The sequence below is a fragment of the Myodes glareolus genome, chromosome 8, assembly GCF_982192425.1.
Source record: "Myodes glareolus chromosome 8, mMyoGla1.1, whole genome shotgun sequence".
Lineage (NCBI taxonomy): Eukaryota > Metazoa > Chordata > Mammalia > Rodentia > Cricetidae > Myodes > Myodes glareolus.
In genome coordinates, this window is record NC_142033.1 from 74,563,676 (window position 1) to 74,585,142 (window position 21,467).

General features: G+C 53.9%; 2 protein-coding genes across 5 annotated transcripts; one reads left to right on the forward strand and one right to left on the reverse strand.

The window, feature by feature from the left end:
• Positions 1-929: 929 nt before the first annotated feature.
• Lif (LIF interleukin 6 family cytokine) lies at positions 930-13,071 on the reverse strand. 4 transcript variants are annotated; one of them, XM_085692114.2, is made up of 4 exons: positions 12,920-13,071; positions 3,748-3,868; positions 1,991-2,169; positions 930-1,403 (listed from the first exon to the last, which is right to left on the reverse strand). In XM_085692114.2, the coding sequence occupies exons 2-4, from the start codon at positions 3,764-3,766 to the stop codon at positions 993-995; spliced, it is 609 nt and encodes a 202-aa protein (XP_085548240.1). In that variant the 5' UTR covers positions 3,767-3,868; positions 12,920-13,071; the 3' UTR covers positions 930-992. The 4 variants fall into 4 exon arrangements, with proteins under 4 accessions (XP_085548240.1, XP_085548241.1, XP_085548239.1 ...); XM_085692115.2 differs by lacking the exon at positions 12,920-13,071 and adding an exon at positions 5,894-6,237; XM_085692113.2 differs by lacking the exon at positions 12,920-13,071 and having other exon boundaries at positions 3,748-3,897.
• LOC148121194 (uncharacterized) lies at positions 2,736-3,805 on the forward strand. Its single transcript, XM_087909143.1, has 2 exons — positions 2,736-3,087; positions 3,265-3,805. Exons 1-2 carry the CDS (start codon positions 2,756-2,758, stop codon positions 3,803-3,805), a joined length of 873 nt encoding a protein of 290 aa, XP_087765269.1. The 5' UTR covers positions 2,736-2,755.
• Positions 13,072-21,467: the final 8,396 nt, after the last annotated feature.

Consider the following 21,467-nt stretch of genomic DNA (forward strand, 5'->3'; position numbering starts at 1 on the left):
TGTGACCTCCAGGGCCTCAGACGTGACCTTCTACTCTAAGCTACCTCTCTGTTCAGGATCACCTGTTCTCTGGCATCAACAAAAGCAGATGAAACCCGCATCGCTAGCACCCCACCATGCTTGCCTTGCTCCCTCCCTGGCTCCTACCGTTACAGCTCCGTCCCTGGGAGGACTCTGGGAATCTGCTGAACACCTCACCTGCCTTTGCAACCTGCTTCTTCCCACCTGTGCACACCCCACCTCTAGGTCCAGCTGGGAGACCCCAACTGTGCCAGGTTGTGGGGGGAAACTGCAGAGAAAATGAGTCCATCACTCTCTGATGGCCTCGTCCTCATCCAGGGACTTCCAGACCTGCAGATGGCCTCTCTTCGTCCCTAAGAGCCTGACCGCCAGTGACCTTCCAGAATCTTCCACCTGACATGACAATCCCTAAGCCTGAACCCTCTAATCAAACTCAAGAGAAGATATATCCCATCACAGGTTACCCTCTCTGTCTTCCACCCACAAAATTTCAAAAAGACAAGGAGTCCTTCCGGATCCTCTGGCCTGCCCACATTTCCACTAAGCCTTCCAAAGTCTCTAAAAGGGACAGCAAAGGCCCAGATGGTGGTCACTCTGCAGGGGACCAGGAGACTCCTCAGACCTTTGCTGTCTGCTATAGACAACACATGCATCTTGTTCACACACCTAGTGAACAACAGGCTAAGGGAAGTTAGTGGGACAGAAATCTCACCACACTTAACCTCCTCGATGCCACTTCCTGCTGGGGCTGGGCTATCTGAAGGCCCTGCCTTTGGAAGTTTCAGTTTTGCTGGACTCCATCATAGCCCAGTCAAGAGTGCAATGAGTGGCTGGAAATCCCTGGGGGCTGCCAGCAGCCCCCTTTGCATTTAACAATGCCCTGAACCCCAGCACATTTTGAGCCCCCCCCCCCCACATCTGGATCCTGCTCCTGAAATCTCTCAGTCCACAGCAAACTTAAGACCTCCTGTCTAGAAGGCCTGGGCCACCACACTAATGACTTGCTTGTATGTCCCCAGGAGCTGGCAGCCCAACTTTTTCTTTTGGAAGACATCTTTGCTGGCGGTGTCGGGGGCATAGGTCACATCCACGTGGCCCACGTGGTACTTGTTGCACAGCCGACAAAGCACATTGCTGAGGAGTCCACGCATGATGTCTGTAGTAGCATTGAGCTTGCTGTGGAGGCTCTGGGCATTGGGGTTCAGGATTCTCTGATCCCGGGTGACGTTGCCCAGGAAGACACTGAGATACGCGACCATCCGATACAGCTCCACCAACTTGGTCTTCTCAGTTCCATTGGCGTGGAAAGGCGGGAAATCTGTCATGTTGGGCCCACAGAGCTTGTCCACGTTGTTGGGAAATGGCTCCCCTTGAGCTGTGTACTAAAGAACAAAGGAACAGAGGGGAGATGACATGGGAGTCAGGGTGAGTGTTCCAGCTTGCCACCAACCCTGGGGAAAAGCTCTTGCACCTTGGTTTCCTTCCCCACCTGTGACTTGGGGACTCAACTTACTGCCCTGTAGTCAACTAGAATCATGAGTCAGCAGTAATCAGTGTGAACTCACTCATCAAGGTCACTGTGACATAAATGGATAGAGAGGAAATGTGGCCTTTCACAGGCACCACCTCAGCCAGAACACCACACACACTTGCACTTTTGATCACCTCCGTCTCTTCCTGGGCACCCCAATGTTTTCAGTGACTCCCCCTGTTCACTTCTTTGCCCACCCTGAGCCGGGTAACGAGCCCCCACCTCTCAGCCCAGCTCCGCCCTCCTCCCTCCACTCACTGGTGACCTTGGGAGGGTGACTGCCTGTCTCTAGCCTGGGCTAGGGTGTCAGGAGGATGCCATGTATGGATGGGCTTGCTTGAACCAAGTCCCTTGTCACTGTGTCTCCCAGCTCCTCAGGGCTCCCCTCCAGCCCAGGCAGCTCCCCGCCTTCCCCAGGACCCCAGGAAGGTAACTCACGTAGGAAATGAAGAGGGCATTGGCACTGCCATTGAGCTGTGCCAGTTGGTTCTTGATCTGATTCATGAGGTTGCCGTGGCATGGGTGGCGTGTGGCACAGGTGGCATTAACAGGGGTGATGGGAAGGGGACTCCCTGCCCCATGTTTCCAGTGCAGAACCAGCAGTAAGGGCACAACTCCTGGGAAGAGACAAGGATTGGTTGTAGGAGCAGGAAGACCAGTTGGAGGCTCCTGGCTTCTTGCATGGGGGCTGGGTGGGGAGCTCCCCCTCTATAACTTCACTGCTCTGCTCTGACTCCCTGGCTCCAGGTCTCTTGCCCCAGTTCTCTCTGCTTTCTCTTTCCCTGCTCCCTGGCCTCAGTTTCCCCATTTGTGCCATAGTTTTGAGTGGAGAAGCAAAATATCAAGACAGGAACCTTTTTTTTTTTCCTAACTCCAGGGTCCAAGAGGCCACTCAACTGTCTAGCCCTGTCCTTCAGGAGGTCCAAGTCTCAAAGCCTGGTCCCCTAACTGGATGGCATTAGGTCCAGCAGAGGAGAAGAGAAAAGAATCCTATCTTCCCCCTCCCAGGGTGGGCCGGATTCTTAGCTTCCTCGATGTTCATTGGCCTACTGCAGCCTAGAACTCCAAACTGGACCCCTTGCGGACCACGGGGGCTGAGGGTCATGGTTTCTGTTGGCCCTCTCTTCTCAAACCTGCAGCTTGATTCTGGTTCCCTCGGCCAATTGCCTCTAATCCATCTCTATCCTTCCTCAATGAGGTTCTATGCAGAACCTTTCACCTGTTTGCTCTTCAGGTCCCCACTCTCCATCCAAATCATCTACACCCCAACTTACTAGAGTTCCCCCACCACCCCGCGCTCCCAACTCCACAGACTTTGGAGTGAGAGGAAATGGTGAAACCAGGAAAGAGACCAGGGAAAAGGTCGCAGGCGGACACGCAAGAGGAAAGCGAAAGGTGTCAGGAGAACCGGGAGCTGTCCGGGCCTGTCCAGGATCACCCCTCCCCCGGGGCGTCTGCCCCTCCTTCACTTTCAGCTACACCGGCCCCCTCACCCCAGTTCAGACTTTCCAACACCAGGCTAAAGACACCAAAAGGTAATAAAGGCTAAAATCAACTCTTGGAGGTCTCCATGCTGGGACTAAAAAGACCGTAGAACCTTAAATTCACTCCCCTGGTGTCCCCTGCTGATCCCAGCATCCCCAGACAGTGTTAAGGCCCCGGGATGCCTGCGGGGGTACCCATACCCGCATCTCACCTCGCGCCAATCACAGCTTTCCAGGGACTAGCAGACGGAAGCGGCACCTGCGCCGGTCCTGGCCGGAGTTTGCAAGCTGCTCAGCCGCCTGCGCCCCTCCCAGGGAGCAGCCCGGGACGCAGTTGGAAAAGAGAAAGCGGAAAGAAAGAAAGAAAGAAAAAGAAAGAGGGAGGGTGAATCCGGGAGACAGCGGAGAAGCAAGAGCAGCGCGGGAGAGCAGTGGGGCGAGCAGTAGAGGCGGTGGAGCAAGGCTGCGCCGGCCGGGTCCCTCACCGCCAACCTGCTGGCCCCGGCTGGCTGGGCGCGCGGTGCCCGGACCATGTGCGGCGCTCGCTCCCGGCCGCCACCCAGCGCCTCCGGCTGGCCTGGGACTGCGCGGGCGCCCCAAGTGTCCGAGTGGCGCGGCGGGCCGGTGTCCCGCGGGTGCTCGCCCAGCGCCCCAGGCTGCCGGCGCGCCCGCAGTCGAGACTCGCAACCGGCGCCGGGCGCGTGGATTTACCTGCGGCCAAGACCTTCATTATGGGCTGGACTCCAGAGGGCCTTGGAGGAGACCTTAGATGCAGGCCGTTTTCAGAAGTTCATGCTCAAATGGGGAATTTGCCTGATTTATATACTGGAGCCTGTGTTGTAAGACAGAAACAGCTATATTTAGCCGGGATCCCCAGTCCAGGAAGTTGTTTGAGGTGCATCATAGGAAATTATGAATGGAAGAAAGTGAGAGTGAAGAGGGGGAGGGGGACGAGTGAGGGGGAGGGTGGGGAGGGCAGACTTTTTCCTTCTTCTAAGAATTTGATTGATAAAATTATAATGAAGTCTTAACAAAAAAACGCCCTGTGGTTTTCCTGAGTGGCTTGCTCTGGGCGTTGTTTGTAAATGGGTCTGGTGGGAAGGAGATCTCAGGGGAACTCAGATGGGGTCCCCAACCTTGTGCCCTTCAGACGCCCCAGGTTCATCTGGATTTGGAGGGTGGCAACAGACTAGAGGCTGCCTTTATAACCCCTGGGGAGGGGGGCTTTGCGAGACAGCAGGAGGATTCGGGCTGGGGTTCCACTGAGACACAGTTTTCCAGGAAGGGGGGCTGTGGCCATTTTGGACTTTAGACAGTCATAAAGTGGAGCAGAACATGAACGCTGGAAGCTACTTTAGGGGTGGCCTGTCTCTAGCCTGCCCATTGCCAGTGGGCAAAGAGAGACTACCGGGGTATGGTACCAGTGTGCCAAAGGTTCTGGCCCCCTTACATCCATCCATCAGTATGCCCCCTCTACTGATTGGCACTCGAGAGCCCTGGAAAGATGTGAAATTGTGTCTCTTTGGGAACCGTCTGGGGAGGCACTTCAGAAAGGTACCTCAACCTCTATTCTGGAGGGGCCCCTAAAGCGGAGATCCAGGGAGGCTGTGCCCTAGCTTCCTTAGGGCACAGAGGAATGGCTGATGCTCCCCAGACACTCCTTGGAAGCCCCTTGGTGCTTTGGCCTCAGAGTGCGAAGATGACTCCCAACAGGTGCTTCTGCAGTCTAAGGCAGGGTCTGCACACCTGGCGTGAGTCCCTGCTGGTGGATTACTGGATGTCTCAGGAACAGGGAGGAAGAGGAGGGAGTAAATGAGATCAGAGTCTCCTTACTAAACATAAGGCAGTATGGACAGCATGCAGTGAGAGAGTACTGACCAGGCACACCTACCTAGGGCCATCCTGTCCCCAGAGCCACTGGGTCCTTCCAGACCTAGAGATGTCATTGCCCTGAGGACCATATCCCAACCCTTCTGTCTGATGTCGGGACAACTGGTTTTCCAAAGCTCTGCCCGGCTGCTGAAACACCTTTGGTCACCTCCATGCCCCCAGCTCGTGCCTCTAGGCACATCCAGGATCTGCTCAGACGTTCTCACATCGTACCAGGATGAACCCTTGTGCCAGCTGCTGTCCCCACCCCGCCCCGCCCCGCCACACATACACCCTCCCCCATCCTGATTCTTGTTCCTTGTGGTCTTTTGGCAGAGCCTTGGATAGTGGAGCGATAAAACCGCCCCTCCCGTTTGGTACTTCCCAGTGGTGGAGGGGGGCTGGATCCAGAGGCCAGGCACCCTTTCTTTCTCGCTGTACCCCAACACACCTTGTCTCTTCCTGGCGGCCCTACCTGGGGCTTACCATTCCTGCACACATAAGTTAGCCTGCAACTGCACACTGGAGACATCCCAGCCGCACCACCAGCACCAGAGCACTTGAACTCCAGATCAGCTCAGCTCTGCCATTGTCTTCCAGACATCTGGTCTCTGACTCAGCCCAGCTTCCTTCACATGGGTCCCAAGTCTATCAGCCCAGAAACCCATCGTGGTCCTTTCTGTCCATCTCTTGTCCCCTCCGCTAAGCCCCCGAGTGTGCCAGTGCTCGTGGAGGCCACAGCCCTGTCTGTTCCATGCCTTACTCTCCTCTACATCCTTCCGGCGGACTCCAGGCCTTGTGCTGACCTCTGGATCCTTAAACCACACATTGGTACTACAGGCCCCCCTCGATAGTCATTTAATCTCAGCTCCGCCCTCCAGGAAACAGGAAATGGGAATCGATTCTAGGAGACACTGATATTAGGGCCTTTTTATTTCAGGCTCCTAGCTGACTCTTTTTTGTGCCTCAGTTTCCCCTCTCACAGTACCTGACTCAGTCCGCTCTCCCCCAGCGCTCTGGTCCCCTCGGTGCCCCAGCCCCTGCCTCGTGCTCCAGTCCATGTCTGAGTACCACCTGCGATGGGCCTCTGGGGAGATGCCAGGAAAGGTCTCCGCGCAGAACCGGGCCTCTGGCTTCAAGCTGCCTGCAACGTGGCTGGCTTCAGCTGGAGTTCGCATTCGTCCCTCCCTCTCTCTCTGTGCTGCTGTGTGTGCTTCCCTTCTGCTGCCTCGAGGAAGGCATCCTCCCTTCTTGGCTGCTGGTTCCCAGGGTTATGACCCTGGGCCCCACCCTGGAGTGGCAGCCCCAGCCCAGCCCCTTCCAGCTGTGATTTCATCTGCAGCCTGCCCAGCTTCTGCACACTGGGCCTGCTGGGGGCTTGACAGGCTTCTGGATGAGGGGGACAGGCAGTTTCCACACAGGGACTCCCTCAGCAGGATGGGGGCTGCTGTGCAGGGTCCTAGGTGCTGTCTCCAGGTGGCTGTGTCTCTCCAGGAAGTGAGCTTGTAGACTTGCCGGGGGGCCTAACCCCTCAGCACGCTCCGTTCACTTTGGTGCACACGGCCAGTCAGCCTTGCTTCTCCCACTGCCTGTCACTCGGCAATCCCAGCTCTCTCCTAGAACATCACAGTGGCCTGTTTGTTTTTCGCTTGTGGACGCTAAGGGCAAGTAAAGGCACATGCATAAGGGTGCACAAAGACTATCAGAGCCCAGGCCTCTGGCTTGCAAGGCCACAGAGATCCCTCTGTGAGGGAATAAGGACTTAAACAGGAAGCCCCACCCCCTAGCCCCCTGCAGCCCTGACCTGTTCATCAGGTCTGGGTCCACTCCAGCTCATTCTTGAACACACTGCCCTGTTCTGAGGGCTCTGAGGGGGTCCTGCTGCAGAACATCAGAGCAGACGCTATTTATTTTTGTTCTTATGTTAATGTGACTTCTACACCTTGAAAGCAGCCTGGGCAAAGGCAGGAGCTCTAGTGGGCTGAGGCAGGCGTGGACTTTGACCTCTTGCAGAAGCAGGCTGGAGATTGGGCTCCGGGCAGTACAGGGTGTGTGGCTTTGGGGACATGGTCACTCCTCACCCTCAGTTTCATCTCTGAGTGGGAGTGATGGCACACACGCACATAATGGGTTCGTTGGGGGGGGGGGTCCGGGGTCCAGCAGGATTCCTGACACCCGGCAAACCTCCTAAATACTTCTCTGGGAAACAGAGATGAAGAAACTGCCATGCTCCGGAGACAAGGGCAACAACAGACAGGAAAGGGGATATTTCTCACCCACAGCACCCCTTCAGCGATACCTCAGAATGAGCGGACAGGATAGAGGGAACTGGTATGGTAGTGTGCCTTCCTGTGTCATACAACACCCCCCCACACAGCCTGTTACACACCCCTCCACCTGTAACACAGACCTACACACACCTGTCTTACCTCCATATACCACACACACACACACACACACACACACACAGAGCTACCCTAGTAAGGCCTGGACTTTACCACAGGCAGGAGCTGATTCACACACACCCCCCCCCCCAGACCCCATCTGAGAAGCTCAGCTCAGAGGAATTTGAATCACCAGCTGCCCCCCTGCAGAGCCCCTGGGGGAAGGACGCGGGGGTGGGGGCTAGCCCCCTTGCCTGCCTGCTGTTCTGTCTCTTTCCTGGGCCCTGGGGCACTCAGACTCAGGAGAAAGGACTACATGGCTGTGACTGCTCACAGAGTTTTGGGGAGGTGGCCTGTCAGGCAGGCATCCTGTGTGGGCAGTGGTTACTCAGCAGGTAAGTAAGCAGCTCTCTGGGCACTGGGAATTCCCCAAGACCGGTGACCCAGATGCCTAGCTGCCCCCACAGTCAGGCCAGCCCCGTTCTCCCTGCACCCTTTCCCTGTCCTGGAGGAACTCAGTTTTTCAAAAAACAAAGCCTTAGCTGGGCTTTGGTGACCTCACCTGGAAGGTGAGGGCTTGAAGAGGAAGCTGAGGGCTGGAGGGTGCTTCATAAGGCCAGAGCTCACGACAGGTGGTTAAAGGAAATAGGAGACTCGGGAATGTGCCTGGCATGAACTTTACAGGGGTACCACATCCATTTTCCACCTTGAGAAATGAAGGTGCCATTGGACCTGCAGCCTTCACTCCAGTTGATAAGTTGACTACTTTTGGAACAAGTGGGCTGGATTGCCAGGTGGAGGAGGGTGGTGTGGGCTGTTTATCCAGGAAGGCAATGAGGTCTGAATCCAGCACAAACCACACTTCAGCTGTGTGGCCCTGGGCCATGGTGTCTCTAAGCCTCAGTTTCCCATTTGGAAAACAAGGATGGTTCAGAATAGATGTTCTGTCAACTCTGGTTCTAGGGAGTAAAGAGCCTGGACCCAGCCTGGGGATTCAGCATAGAGCTGAGGTGGCTGCGGGGGAGGGGCTCTCAGTCTTTGGGGGTGGGCATGACTCCTGAGAGCCGGCAGCCTTGGAGAGTATCAGCAAGCCCTCCTGTCTCATGGTCCCTGGCGAAGTCCAGTGCTGCCATGGAATCTGCCTCTTCTCAGCCTCACTCCATCACATCTCTGGCCAACACCAGTAACACCCGCTCGGGGCCAAAGAAGAGCCAGAAGCAGCCTGGCCAACGGCCAACAGCCCCAGCATCACCCCGACATTTCCTGACTGGTTCTGCGTCAAGAATCGGAGCCCCTGGAGGTGAATCAGAGTGGCTGCATTTTTTTTCCCTCCTTCACTTCTGATAGAAATTGCAAAGGAAGTGGCAGCCCACAGAGCTGAGCATCAGCAGGGCCAGAGGCCAGGTTGTGGCATGGTGGGTGGCTGGTCCCACCCTGACACTACCTTCCAGCCCTCTATCTGTGAACTAGGCTACGGTCGCCCTGGCCCAGCATTTTGTGGCCATGTTGTGTAAACACTTAGACTATGGCTCTCTTCTCCCTGAATATCCAGGACTGTCCCAGGCAGAGATACTTGTCTCTGCTGCTCCATGGGTTACAGGCTCTAGTTACCAGGAGCCAGTATGCTTTCAAAGAGAAATAGAATGACGAAGTTCCTAGACATTTCCAGAGCAAGGGCAAGCATGCTCCCTGAAGTATTCTTTCCGGTTGTCTCTATGCGCCCACATGTTTCTTACTATGGGAATCAGGCAAGCTTGGCCCAGAAAGTCTGTGTGACTTGCCCAAAGTCACCCAGCAGTTGGCAGCACATAGTGTCTGACTTTTACCGTGACTGCCACTGAAGCCAGCTCAGGAACAGGCCAGAGGTGCATCTTGGGCCCAGGTATGGGCAGACCAAGGACACGGTGTGGGGGTGGAGACCTGGCATCAGGTTGAGCAGTGACGAAGTCCCTTGTGGAGCCCAGCTTCTCCAAAACCACTTCCTTCCTCAGCCTCAGACCCTCAGGGATCCTTGCCCTGCTCTGGCCTTACCTGGGTGAGGCTGGAGACAGCCACAACTACCAAGCCTTTCCTCAGGGGCATCAGGAGGAAGTGGCTAGGGCTAGGCCCAGAGGCCCAGCCAAATCCAGAAGAGGGCGCCCTGCAGGCTCCCTGTGAGGCAGAAGCTTGGTGGAGTCTGTGTCTAAGTCTCAGTGAACTGAGTGTGTGAGCAGCCAGAATGGGGTCAGCATGACTCTGTATTTATTGTGTCTGGCCCTATCGTGCAAGCGTGTGCATTCAATTATGCTGTTTGCCTGTGTTTGGGGGGCTAAGACAGAGCTGGAATTTGCAAGGCCTCTGGTATATGTGTATGTGTGTGTGTGTGCGTGCACACGCATGTGCCTGTAAAGGACAGTGAGTCTGGCTGGTAGGCAGGCATGACCCCATGTTCATGTATGCATGTGCCCCTGTGTCTCTATCAATCCCTGCCTTTCCCTGTCTAGCCCCTGCCCCTGGGAACCATGGAGCAGCCTCGTGTCACGGGGGCCACCAGCAACTGGTTTCCTCACCCCGCCCTACCCCTCCCACCCCGGCCACCCTGACTTTTGGCACGGGGACAACGCTGATGTCAGAGCCGACTTGACAGCTTCCTTTTCCCACTGGGTTTTCCAAAAGAGAGACCGTAGCACGGCTGCTATTAAATAATCACGGGTGTGTGTGGGGTGCCACTCATTGGTTTCCTGAACTTGAAGGCAATAAACAGAACAGGAAACAACAGCGGACAGACACACAGGAAGCTGGGAGCTGGCCGCAGACGTAGGACCTGGCCTCATCTCTGTCCACTCTTCCAGGCGAGTTCACTAGGGCCACCTAACTGGACCAAGAGGTGATGCTGGGTAGGTGGCCTGAGCCCTGTCTCAACTCTCAGTGCCAGGGAGACTTGAAAAAAAAATTTTTTTTTTTGAAGATCTTAGCAATGAGATAATGAGAAGAATGAAGGATCCCATCCCTAGAAAGGTTAGGAGGAAGACTTGTCTGGGTGAACTGTCTGCTTTCTGGGAAAGAAAGGAATAACTGAACTCTGCAGGACAGTGCAGGTGGAGCTGCCGGGGACAGCGGGGCACAACCAGGACCTGCTGCCCTATCAGGAAGCACGGATTTGACTCCAGTCTCACACCAGCCCTAAACCCCTGGACTCGGCAGATCTCAAGGAACCCCCCCCCCCCAGGGCACAAGGCTGACATGTCCACCAGCTCCAGGGGCCTCCCTTCCCCTCCAGAAAATCATGGAGTGCCTAGCAGACACCTAAGACCTCCAGCCCCACCCCCATCTGCTGGAGGAGGCATTTCTCCTTTGCCATAGTTGGAAACTGAGGCTCAGGGAGTTGAATGAAATGTTCAGGGCCACAAAGTGTGCAAAGCCTGCCTCCCCACCCCATCCCATCCTCTCCGAAATGGGCCCAGGGAGTCGAAGGGTGGCTGTGGCAGCAAGGTCTGTGGGGGGGTTCTGAGCCAGTCACTCCAGGGGAGCACCTCCTTCTTTCTGCCAGGTGGCCAGCGCTTATCAGCCACATGGCCCCATGACACAATCCGCTCTGATCTCCTGCCCAGCTAGCCTCACCCCACCGCACCCCTGGACCCTGCTTCCGTTCCCTCCCTTTCCAGGTGGGACCTGTGCCCGGCCCTCTGTGAACCCCTCCGCTGTGGCATTTCCCTGGTGCCGACTTTGACCTCCAGACTGATAGCTAAGGACCCTCTTAAAGGGAAGAGGGTCGTCTCCAACGCTGGTCTTAGCACCCCACCCCCACTACACAGCCTTGCCTATCTTTTCAAGCTGGGTGTGTCCTTGTGGGCTGGAGGAGAGGGGCCAAGGGCCCTGGAATCTGTCAGACCTCAGATCCAGTCCTAACTCTGTCACTTGCAAGCTGGGCTACCTGAGGCAGATGTCATCACTCAAACCTGTTTCAACATGTGTAAACTTGGTAACAGTATTGCCAATCATATGTTGGCAAAGCCACAGATCTGCTTTTATTATTGACATCTTTATTTGGTACAACTTCAAAGGTGAGGCCCAGAGAGGGGATGACACTTTTCAAAAGCCACATAGCAAATCGGGGACCGTCCTTAGTGGTATATGGCCTGCTGCCTGTCCTGGGTTTCCAAGGTGATGGGACCCCAGGGTTTCAAAACTGGTTTGCCTGTGAGGACTCCAGAGAGGAGTTGCTTCTTGAGACTCCATTTCCCTGATTAGAACCAGTCATCGATCTTGGAGATGTGGATGATTCCCCCCTTCCCCCCCTCCTCCAGTATCCTGGAAAACTGAGCTCAGGGCTCCTTGCCATGAAAACTTTTAGTAGCTCCAAGTCCTGGACAGCAGCGCCTCCCGCTGCCCAGGAGTGGCAGGTACAGCGGTCATGCCAGCTCAGCTGCTGCAAGCAGGTAGGTGGAGCTGGATTGGTGGATTTGAGGAAGTGAGTGGGTGCCTGGGGCTCAGGGTGGGGGTGAGCAGAGGCCATCAGCCAACACAGGGTCCTCTGAAGGCTCCCAGAGAGGCTTCACCCTGCCTGACATCTGCAGGGTGAAGCCCAGAAGACTGGCCACAAGGGGGTGCTGAAACTACATGCCATGGCCAAGGGGGTGTAGCCTTGGCTTTGGAGGAGGGGGCAGCGCCCCTTTGGGTCCTTCTACCTGTTCCCACCTTGGCCTGACAGCTCTTCCAAGTGGGGATCGGGCTCTTCATCTTACAGGGGAACTGGGTTGACCCAGAAGAGGAAAATGAGCTGTCCTAATCCACACAGCAGGAGAAACAAACAAAATTTACCCCAGGGACACCTGACTGCTCCATCTGTGGATGGTTGGAGGCTCCCCACTACCCTGTCCTGTCCCACATGGCACTGCATGGACAGGGTCCTGGGGACCATCTCCCATCCTCTTGGCAGCCCTACCAGGTTTGGAGAAACACTGACCGCAAGTTTCAGATGAGTACCTCTCTTAACTGTGGGCAACAGGTCCCCAGTTCGGGTCTCGACACGGCCCCCGTTTCTGTTCTTCCCACACCCTGTCACTGTTCTGGGGCTAGGATGTCCAGGTTCACAGATCTGCCAAGCTCTGATCCGGCCCAAGGTCAAAGGCAGAGGAATGGTGACCTTGGCTAATCAAGTTCCCCAGAACACCCACGAGAGCCCCTGTGACCCACTGCAGCCCACTCGGGAGGGACAGGGTAAAGGAGGCCTCTGCAGGCTCAGAACTCCCCCGTTCTTAAAGAAAGAAGAACCTGAATGTCCCTTGGGAACCCAGAAATCAAGGCTACCTTAGCAATCAACTTATCCTGCCACCATCATACAATGCGAGAGTGGAATCCATGTACTCTGCCCACTGCCCTCTATCTCATGAACTTTAACCCACAGGGCACTTTCTCAGCCCATCTCCAGCTCTGCCTGGACATCCTCCAAGAGAACCTTATGACCCTGCCTTACAATGCATCCATTACAGACAGGGAGCCGGAGTCCTGGAGAGCTGTGTGGGCCAGAGCTGCCCCTAACGCACAGGGGAGCAATTGATGGGCTATCTACACTCCTGGGGATAAGTGTGGGGAGCAGCAGCACCCCTCAATCCTGCCCCTACCTTCTGTACAGAAGAAGGGAAGCCTACCGTGGTCTCTGTGCCGCCGCAGCCCTCCACAGTGTGCACAGCTCGTCCGGTCTTCAAGGCAACACCATCCTGTGAGCCCCTCTGCTTCTTCCCTCTCCTGCCGAGGCTTCTCAGGCGTTGACTCCTCACCCTGCCCCCCACCTGACTTCCGTCCAGAGCTGGTGGCCTGAGGCTCCCCCCACTTCCACCCCACCCCCAATCTGAGGACCCCAGAGGTAGAAAGCCCACACCACAGAGAGGCTGACACGGGTGGGGAAGGTGTTACTGGATTGCTAGAAGGAGAAGCAGTGGGGCCGGGTGTGGGGAGGGGGCGTCCCTGTACTTGATGCCCCTGGGCTGCGTGGCAAGGCCACTGTGGCCTGAGTCACAGCTGACTGGGCCGCGCCTCGCCTGTCTGGGTGACCCAAGCCAGCATAAGGCAATGACTGGGCAGCTTTCCTCATGACCAGCTGGGGTCGGCCTTAGGTGTTTTGACTCAGACCTGCCATAGGCTGTGTGCACAACAGCCATCCCCTGCCTCTGTCCTAAGAAGAGCCACAGGCCCATAGCTGCCCCTGCCCCAGCACCCACCTCAGAACCTGGGAGCTCCCTGGCCCTTCTGATCTGCTCTCTGCCCCGGCTTCAGGGCCCCACCTGTTGTGGGACCTTCGTCCCTCCTTGGGCAAGCCCAGCCCTCAGGGACACTCCAGGAAGCAAGGACCTTGCTGCCTGTGCTGAGGGCCTCTTGATCCACTGTGGACTGTGACCTTTTTCTTGGTGCCACAAAGGATTCTGTGGATTGCCTGGACAGGCCTGGCATGGGCTGCGGAAGATAGTTGGGGTCAGGGACTAAAAGAAGAGCTGCACAGAAAAGAAGAGAGGAAGTGAAGGAGGGAGGGAGGAAAGAGGGAGGGGGAAGGAGAGAAGGAAGGAAAGGGAGGGAGGGAGGGGAGAGGGAAGAAGGAAGTGAAGAAGGAAGGGAGGAAGGGAGGGAGGGAAGGAGAAGGGGAGGGAGTAAGAGATGGAGGGAAAGAAGGAGAGAGAGGGAGGAAGGGAGTGAGGGAAGGAGAAGGGGTGGAAGTAAAAGGGGGAGGGAAGGAAGAAGAGAGGAAGGGAAGGAGGGGGAGAGAGGGAGGGAGGAAGGGAATAAACGGAGGGAAGGAGGGAGGGAGGGACTGCTTACAGTTTACAAACCTGCCTATGCAATACAAGCCCTACACTTTGCCCAGGAAATTCTGTCAGTGGGAAAGTGGGCTTCAACAGCACACGATGCAGAGGGGAAACTGAGGCTTGACCTGTGAAGGTCAAGTAAGGCAAGAGCAGAGGTCATTTTCATCTCTAAGATCTCCATCTCTCACTGGAAAGAATTCCATTAAAGCTGGGATGGGGCTGCAGGGCTGGAGGGTGCTCAGGTAATCTGCACCCTCTTTTAATGGTGCTGGCACCAGACACATACTCACCAGCCAGTAAAACACACAGAATTATTTTAGAAATTGGAATCCAGACAATGATCAGCAGATGACTCTGTGGGTAAAATGCTCGATGCGCAGGCATATGCCTGCATCCGAGTCCTTGCCTGGCATCAGGTGCCTGTGACCCAGCACTGGGAGACAGATATCTCTGATGCCAAACAGCCAAGCAGCCTAGGCAAAATGGTAGGTGTCAGATTCAATGATAGACTGTATTTCAAAAAAGAAAAAGGAAGGAAGGAAGGAAGGAAGGAAGGAAGGAAAGAAAGAAAGAAAGAAAGAAAGAAAGAAAGAAAGAAAGAAAGAAAGAAAAAGAGGTAGATTGGGGCTGGAGTGATGGCTCAATGGTTACGAGCATTTGTTGCTCCTGTAGAGGGTCCAGGTTCAGTCTCCAGCACCCACGTGATGGCTCGCATAACTCCAGCTCCAGGGGACACATCATCTTCCAGCAGCCAAGGTGCACAAACATACACACGGGGAAAACGCAAAACCTGTACAATAAGACAAATCTGGAAAGAATGAAAATAAAGTGGAGGAACTGGAGAGACGGCTTGATGGTTAAAGAGTAGGGGCTCTTTCGCAGAGAACCCAAGTTCATTTCCAGAACCTGTCAGGTGGCTCACAGTTGTCTGTAATCCAACTCCAGAGGGATCCGACTCCTCTGGCCCTGCAGACACTTGTAGTCACGTGCACATACACACATATATAAGAGACAGACAAACAGACAGATAGATAGATGATAGATACAGGGTTTCATTATGCAACCTGCTGTCCTGGAGCTTGCTCTTTGTAGATCAGGCTGGCTTCAAACTCACAGAGATCCTCCTGCCCCTGCCTCCTAAGTACTGGGATTATTAGCTGTGCCACAACCAATCTCCACAAATAATTCCAAAAAAAAAAAAATGGAGAAGGGTTAAGAAAGGAGAACATTCTCACACCAACCTCTGCTGTCCACACATGACCTATGCATGCACACACACACACACACACACACACACACGTTTAGGTAGAAGCCCTACCACCATCCAAACATACCCAGAAAGGTTGGAATGTTGGGGTCCCCAGCTAGGGGTCGCACACCATGCTCGGGTCTCACTCCTCCCATTCCAAACCCTTCCCCTGAGAAAGTCCACCAAAAGTCAGCCCCTCCCTGGGACTGCTCAAGACCGCATCTACAGTCTATATAAGACCTGGTAGCCATATTTGCCATTTGATTCTTTCCCTGCCTTCCCAAGTATCACCCACAAGTTGCTTTGCTCTGCTTAGATTAAACCTGGATTTACTAATTCAGCCTGACCTGACTTATTACATCGGTGGTGGCATTACTACCAGGGGGATTTAAACTTTTCAATACACATTTTTTTTTTAAATCTGAGAAAGCCAATGTGGTGGTATGCCCCTGTCATCTAGGAGGATGGTAAATTCAAGGCCAGCTGAGAATATTGAGACCCCACATACAACAAACAAAACAAACGCAATGGCCCTGAGGGAGGGCCCTTGCCTTCATGTTCAGATGCTCAGCCCATCTTTATCTATCCTTCCTTCCTTCCTTCCTTCCTTCCTTCCTTCCTTCCTTCCTTCCTTCCTTCCTTCCTTCTCTCTCTCTCTCTCTCTCTTAACTTCTTTCTTTCATTTGTTTGTTTTGCGAGTCAGAGTTTCTCTGATCTGTAGACCAGGCTGGCCTCAAACTCACAGAGATCTGCCTGCCTCTGTCTCCTGAGTGGCCGGATCAAAGATGGGCACCACCACTGCCGGACTAAGGCCCATGTTTCTATCCCCAGCATCAAAACAAACAAAGACAGCTGGAACAATGAGCTCAGAAGCCCCGGGTGCTCACATGGGCTCTGTTGTGTCCAGGATGAGTGTTCAGACTGTGGGATCATGGGAACATAAGCTGTATCCACTAGGACCCCTTCTCCGACCAGCAGGCCTCTTTTCTCAGAGAACTTTTAAATTTTTATTTTTTTGAGTTATTTTTAAGGATATCATATATAGGGTGCTTGGTTCCGCAGCGGCCATAAGAGTGTCAGATCCTCTAGAACTGGAGTTCCAGGGCCACATGAGTACTAGGATTCCCGAGCATCAGCTGCTCCCAACAGCTGAGCCTTCCTGCAGGCTCAGCTTTTGACTGTGTGAGGGATATCAATGGCTGAGTCGTGACTGCCACCCCACCCCCACACAAAAAATAAACCTCAGCTTCAAACGGACTGGGGTCCTTCTGTCTTCCTGGAGTACGATGGCCCCTCTGTCCCTTCACAGGACTATGGAGAGAACACTAGCTTATTTACATAAGACACCTTGTGGGTCCTCACACCCTGGGGCTCAGAAGCAGCTGCCTAGAGTCCTGTCTCAACAGGTCGTCTGGAGTGCCACTACATGTGTGCCGAGGCCAGTGCAGACTGCACACACTCCAGTCTGGGAGCTGCTGGCAGCAACAGGGAAGCCCCACAGTCCTTCTCTTGGGGGGACCGAGGAGATGGGGGGGCGGATACTTGAGAGGCAGCAAGGCCATGCAAGTAGTTGGAACTGGGGGAGGGGACAGAGAGGACAACTGCAGGACTGTGCTGGGCCTGAGAGGAGGGGCCAGGCTGCACAAGGATGTTGTGCTTTGAATGAGAATAGTCTCATAGGTTCATATATTTGAATGCTCAGTTACCATCGCATGGACCTATTTGGGGAAGGATGAGGAGGTGTGGCCTTGTTGGAAGAGGTGTGTCTCTAGGGGTGGGCTTTGAGGTTTCAAAAACCCATGCCAGGGCCCAGTCTCTGCTAGCTGTCTGTGGATCAGGATATAAAGCTCTCAGGACCATTCCTGTCTGCTTCCTGCCATGATGATAAGGGACTAACTCTTGAAGCATTAAGCATTCCCCCAGTGAATAGAACAGCAACTAAAACAGATGTGTTGGGCCTGAGAGGTGGCCCAGCTGCTGGGCAGGGATGTGTGGAATGGAAGCTTCAGGCTAGAAGGCAGGAAGGTATTGTGGATATTTTGTGAGTGGAAGAAGACATGATAACACTGTGACATTTAAAATGTGTTGAGAGAACTAGACTCTGGCTCGGGATGGGGAAAAGAGGCTGAACATGGAGCAAGATGAGGCATGAATGGTACAGGATGGGGGAAGGGCAGGAGCATTAGATAAACAGTGGAGAGTTAATGGGTGGGCTGGGATTCCACAACATTGTGGGTGGAGCAAACAGAACGCAGACAGTGGATGGGGCTGGCCAAGAAGACGGTGAACTGGATTTAAACACCTTCAGTCTTACGGAGCTGAGGAGGAGCAGGAGCCAGACTTGGGAGACACTGGTCGACTTAAGTGATACACCTAAGACTCTTCCACAGAGCAGGGAACATCCTCAGCTACTTCCTAGGATGGCTGCTGCTCCAGGCCAGAGGCAGCCTCCTGTGTGCGGAACTCAGCCAGGGCGGGGCAGCCACAGGCCTCCCTGCCCGGCCTCTGCAGACCAACCTCTGCCCTCTCTGTGGGCAACCTCAGCGCCTGCCGCAGCCCTGGCTCCCCTTCTGTTTCAGGAAGCTGGGGGTGCCTGTCTTTCTGTGGGTATCACCTCCCACCCACAGCTTCCCAGCAGCCCGAGCCAAGGAAAGCCCCCTTTTTCATTGTGGTCAGGGCAGCCGTGAGAGAGAGAGAGCCATCCTCTGATTTGGCAGACCTGGTGTCCAGCTGTGGGGATGTTGGGATGGGTAGAGTGAACTCTTCTCTGGTGGTCTCAGGTCAGCCATCCTGGTTCTCTCTGGGCCGAGGGCGGGGCCTATCCCCAGAGGGCGGGGAATATCCCACCTCCTTCCCGTTTAGCTCCTTGTGTGTATCAGACAGTGTGCTAGGCTGAGACGAAATGAAGGCATAGAGGGTGGTTCTGTCCTCTGAGGCCATAGGCCTATTGGGAAGGTAGTCAGGGACGCAAACATCATAGAGAGAATGTTCCCACAGGAACGGTTTTTGAGAAAACACGGAGACCGTTTGGTCTTTGTTTTTGAGATTTAGTATATCTTTAATTATGCACGCGGTTCTTGAGTACAGGTGCCTGTGGGGGCCAGAGGCACTGGATCCTCCATAGCTGAAGTTACAGGTCGTGCAAACCACCTGGCATGGTTGTTGGGAGCCAAACTTTTGGTCTTTGATGAGAACAGTGTATGCGCTCTTAACCTGGGAGCCATTGCTCCAGTCCTGTGCCCTTCAGAGGACAGGTGAAAATGAGGAAGGTTAACTTAGCAAAAATAAATAAATAACAAAAAGACATCCCCCCCCAAAAAAAACAAGGAGCAGCGTTAAAGATAGTGGGGCTATCATAGGCAAAGACTGCAGTATGATAGGAGGGAGCCCCAAGGACAGCCAGTGTGGTTAGTGAATCTCCCCCAACTCCATACTTGGCAAATAGGCAGCCAGCAGCCGCCCTCCAGTATTGCTGCATGGAAGCCCTGGGCCTGGAGTTCTGGCTCTCACGTTTGCTCAAGTGCTCAGTGAGCTTGTGCACAGGGCTCTTCCTTCTGGAGCTCTTTGAATACGCACATCCCTCTACTCACTCACCTCTGACCCTTAAACACTGGGGGCCTTTGCCCTAGCTGTCCCCATCACACCTGCGTCGTTCAGACCACAGCGAGGACGTCACCTCTCCAGACTCTAGCCTGACCACCCACATCGCCCGATTCTCACTCTCCGTGTTACATCATCTACTGCGTTGGCCTGGTCCGTGCAATCTCAGATGCCCTCATTGGTTTCTTCGCTTGTCTGCTGTCTGTCTGCCCCTTGCCCCGGAGCTCAGTGTCTCTAGGGACTCTTGCAATTGTCAACCAAGTTGCAGAGGCAGGAGAGAGGCTCAGAAAGATGCCCCTGCCTCGGGGCCCAGTGGGCCTGAATGCTAACCATGCTGCTCACAGCTACTTGCTGGAGAGCCTGTGTAGGACTCTCAAGCATCCTCATTGCGGCCTGACATCCATTGCTGACTCCCCCACTAGTCCTGTCTTGGCCCCTGTTTTAGGAAGTGGGGGAAATGGGGACTGACTGGGTTGTGTTCATCTGTTTCTTTTTTCTTTCTAGTAATGCTAGGGTCGAGCCTGGGACCTTGCTCATGCTGGGGAAGTGCCCCACCACTGAGCTACGTCCCCACGGCCCCATTTTACAGGAAAAAGAACACACAAGTTTTCTACATGCCTAAGGCATGTTAAAAGCCAAGTTCAAAGTCTTGCCCACATGACTGTCCAAATGTGAGCTGAACAAGGATGACACCAATGAACGAGCCAAAGTGGATGGCGTGAAAAGCCCATGAGGCCTTGCATAGAACTATAGGCAACAAAGGGACGCTGTAGGGGAGAGGTGGCCTTCCCCTGGGAAAAGCACACCAATTAATTGTCCAGGGCCAAATGGTCAGCCCTGAAAATACATATGCAAATAACATTATACAGACTGAATAGGTTATATTTAGAAATACACTTATATACACAAATACATATATGCCTGCAATAACAGCTATAAAAAAGAAACCATGAATATGAAGGAGGGTAGGGGATGTGGGAGGGTTCAGAGGAAGGAAAGGGAAGGGAGAAATGTTGTAATTGAATTATAACCTCAAAAGAAAAAGAGAAAAAGCAATCTCTTGACATTTGTTGGTAGTTCCCCTGCCTTGCCTACGGGCATGTCCCTCTCCCGAGGGAGGACCTGCAGGCTGTGGGGACCGATCCCCTGGGTTTCTGATATAAACTCTAACGCAAGTCTCATCAGGAAGCGAGTTAACACCATCATGTTATAATCTCTGCCCTGTGCAGCACACAGATGAGGAAGGCGGGGCTCAGAACCTTGATTTTCCTAGTGTCCTCCCGACAGAAGGGGCCTGGAAGGAGAATGAGACAGCCAAGCCTGCTCATCTCTGCAGTGCTGTCTCCCAGCCTGTCCTGTGTGCTGCGTCTTCCTGACCTGCCACAGAGATAGCGGGGTGTTGGCTGGCAGGGGTGTGGCTGTGATTCATTCCAGGAACGCTGACAGCCCTTACTGTGGTCCAGGCAGCAGGCAGACCTGTGCCCTCTGTTCCTATACACATGAGGGTGGTATACCTGGCGTGTGCACATAACCACCCAGCCTAGAAACACACCCTAGTCCCACATATGTTATCATAAACATGCCTGCATTTCTAAGTGTCAATATTCATGCTTCAAAATGGGGCCAGAAAAGCACAGCCATATTAGCAAGCCAACTTAACAACACACATGCACCCATCGTATATAGCTGTCAGCACACAGCCGCATCACGCATCCCCCATCAGTGCACAAATCCATCAGATACACCCATTATATGCACGCACTCATCACCTGTACCACAAGCATGCAGACACACCATCCCAGAAAGAAGTTACACCTTCAAGTTGAAACTACCTCTCTGGTGTTTCTCCTAACATATTTGAAAAGTGTCTTATTTATGACTTTCAAAAGATTCATTGTTATTATTTAAAATTATGTGCATGTGTAGGTCAGAGGCCAGAGGAATGAGATTTCCTGCTGGAACTGGAATTACACCTTCTGTGCATGCTGAGAATTGAACTTGGGTCCTCTGGATGAAAATGCCTGCTCTGAACTGGTGAGCCAGTGCTCCAGCTCCAATTTGTGGTGTTCTTTATCCTGCTGTGCTTCTGTATTGACTGTTATGGCACCAAACATGGGGCTCTGAAAATAGACTACTTTTTACTGGAGGAGTCACCTGGGTGGACGCAGTCTAATCCCTGATCCAGTGGAAAGCCGGCCCCACATGGCCTGACCCAGTCACCCCACTCGGATTGGAGGCTTGGAGTGCAGTCTACTTGTGGTGGGAGGGGCCACCCAATGCCACGCCTAAAAATGCTGTTCTTCATAGTTTTGAACCTAGGAGCATCTCTGAAAGCCTCTGAGAGGCAACATCCTGCATCTACAGATAGCAGAAGGCTTTTTCCCAGGTTCTCTCAGACCTCCCTTGGTTTGATCAATGTCCATTTGTTTATTCTGCGCTGGTTTTTTAAGCATCTTGTTTGGTAGCTCCCTTTCTGTCCCAAAATAGATAGCTATTTTGTTTGTTGTTGTTGCTTGTTTTGGTTTTTTAAGACAGGGTTTCTCTGTGTAG

Bases quoted from the DNA above. Each gene is read 5' to 3' on its own strand.
- LOC148121194 (XM_087909143.1), top strand. From the start codon at position 2,756: ATGCAGAACCTTTCACCTGTTTGCTCTTCAGGTCCCCACTCTCCATCC. The intron at 3,088-3,264 runs GTAATAAAGGCT...CGCCAATCACAG, and splicing joins CAGGCTAAAGACACCAAAAG to CTTTCCAGGGACTAGCAGAC.
- Lif (XM_085692114.2), bottom strand. The intron at 1,404-1,990 runs GTGAGTTACCTT...TTTGTTCTTTAG, and splicing joins ATGCCCTCTTCATTTCCTAC to TACACAGCTCAAGGGGAGCC.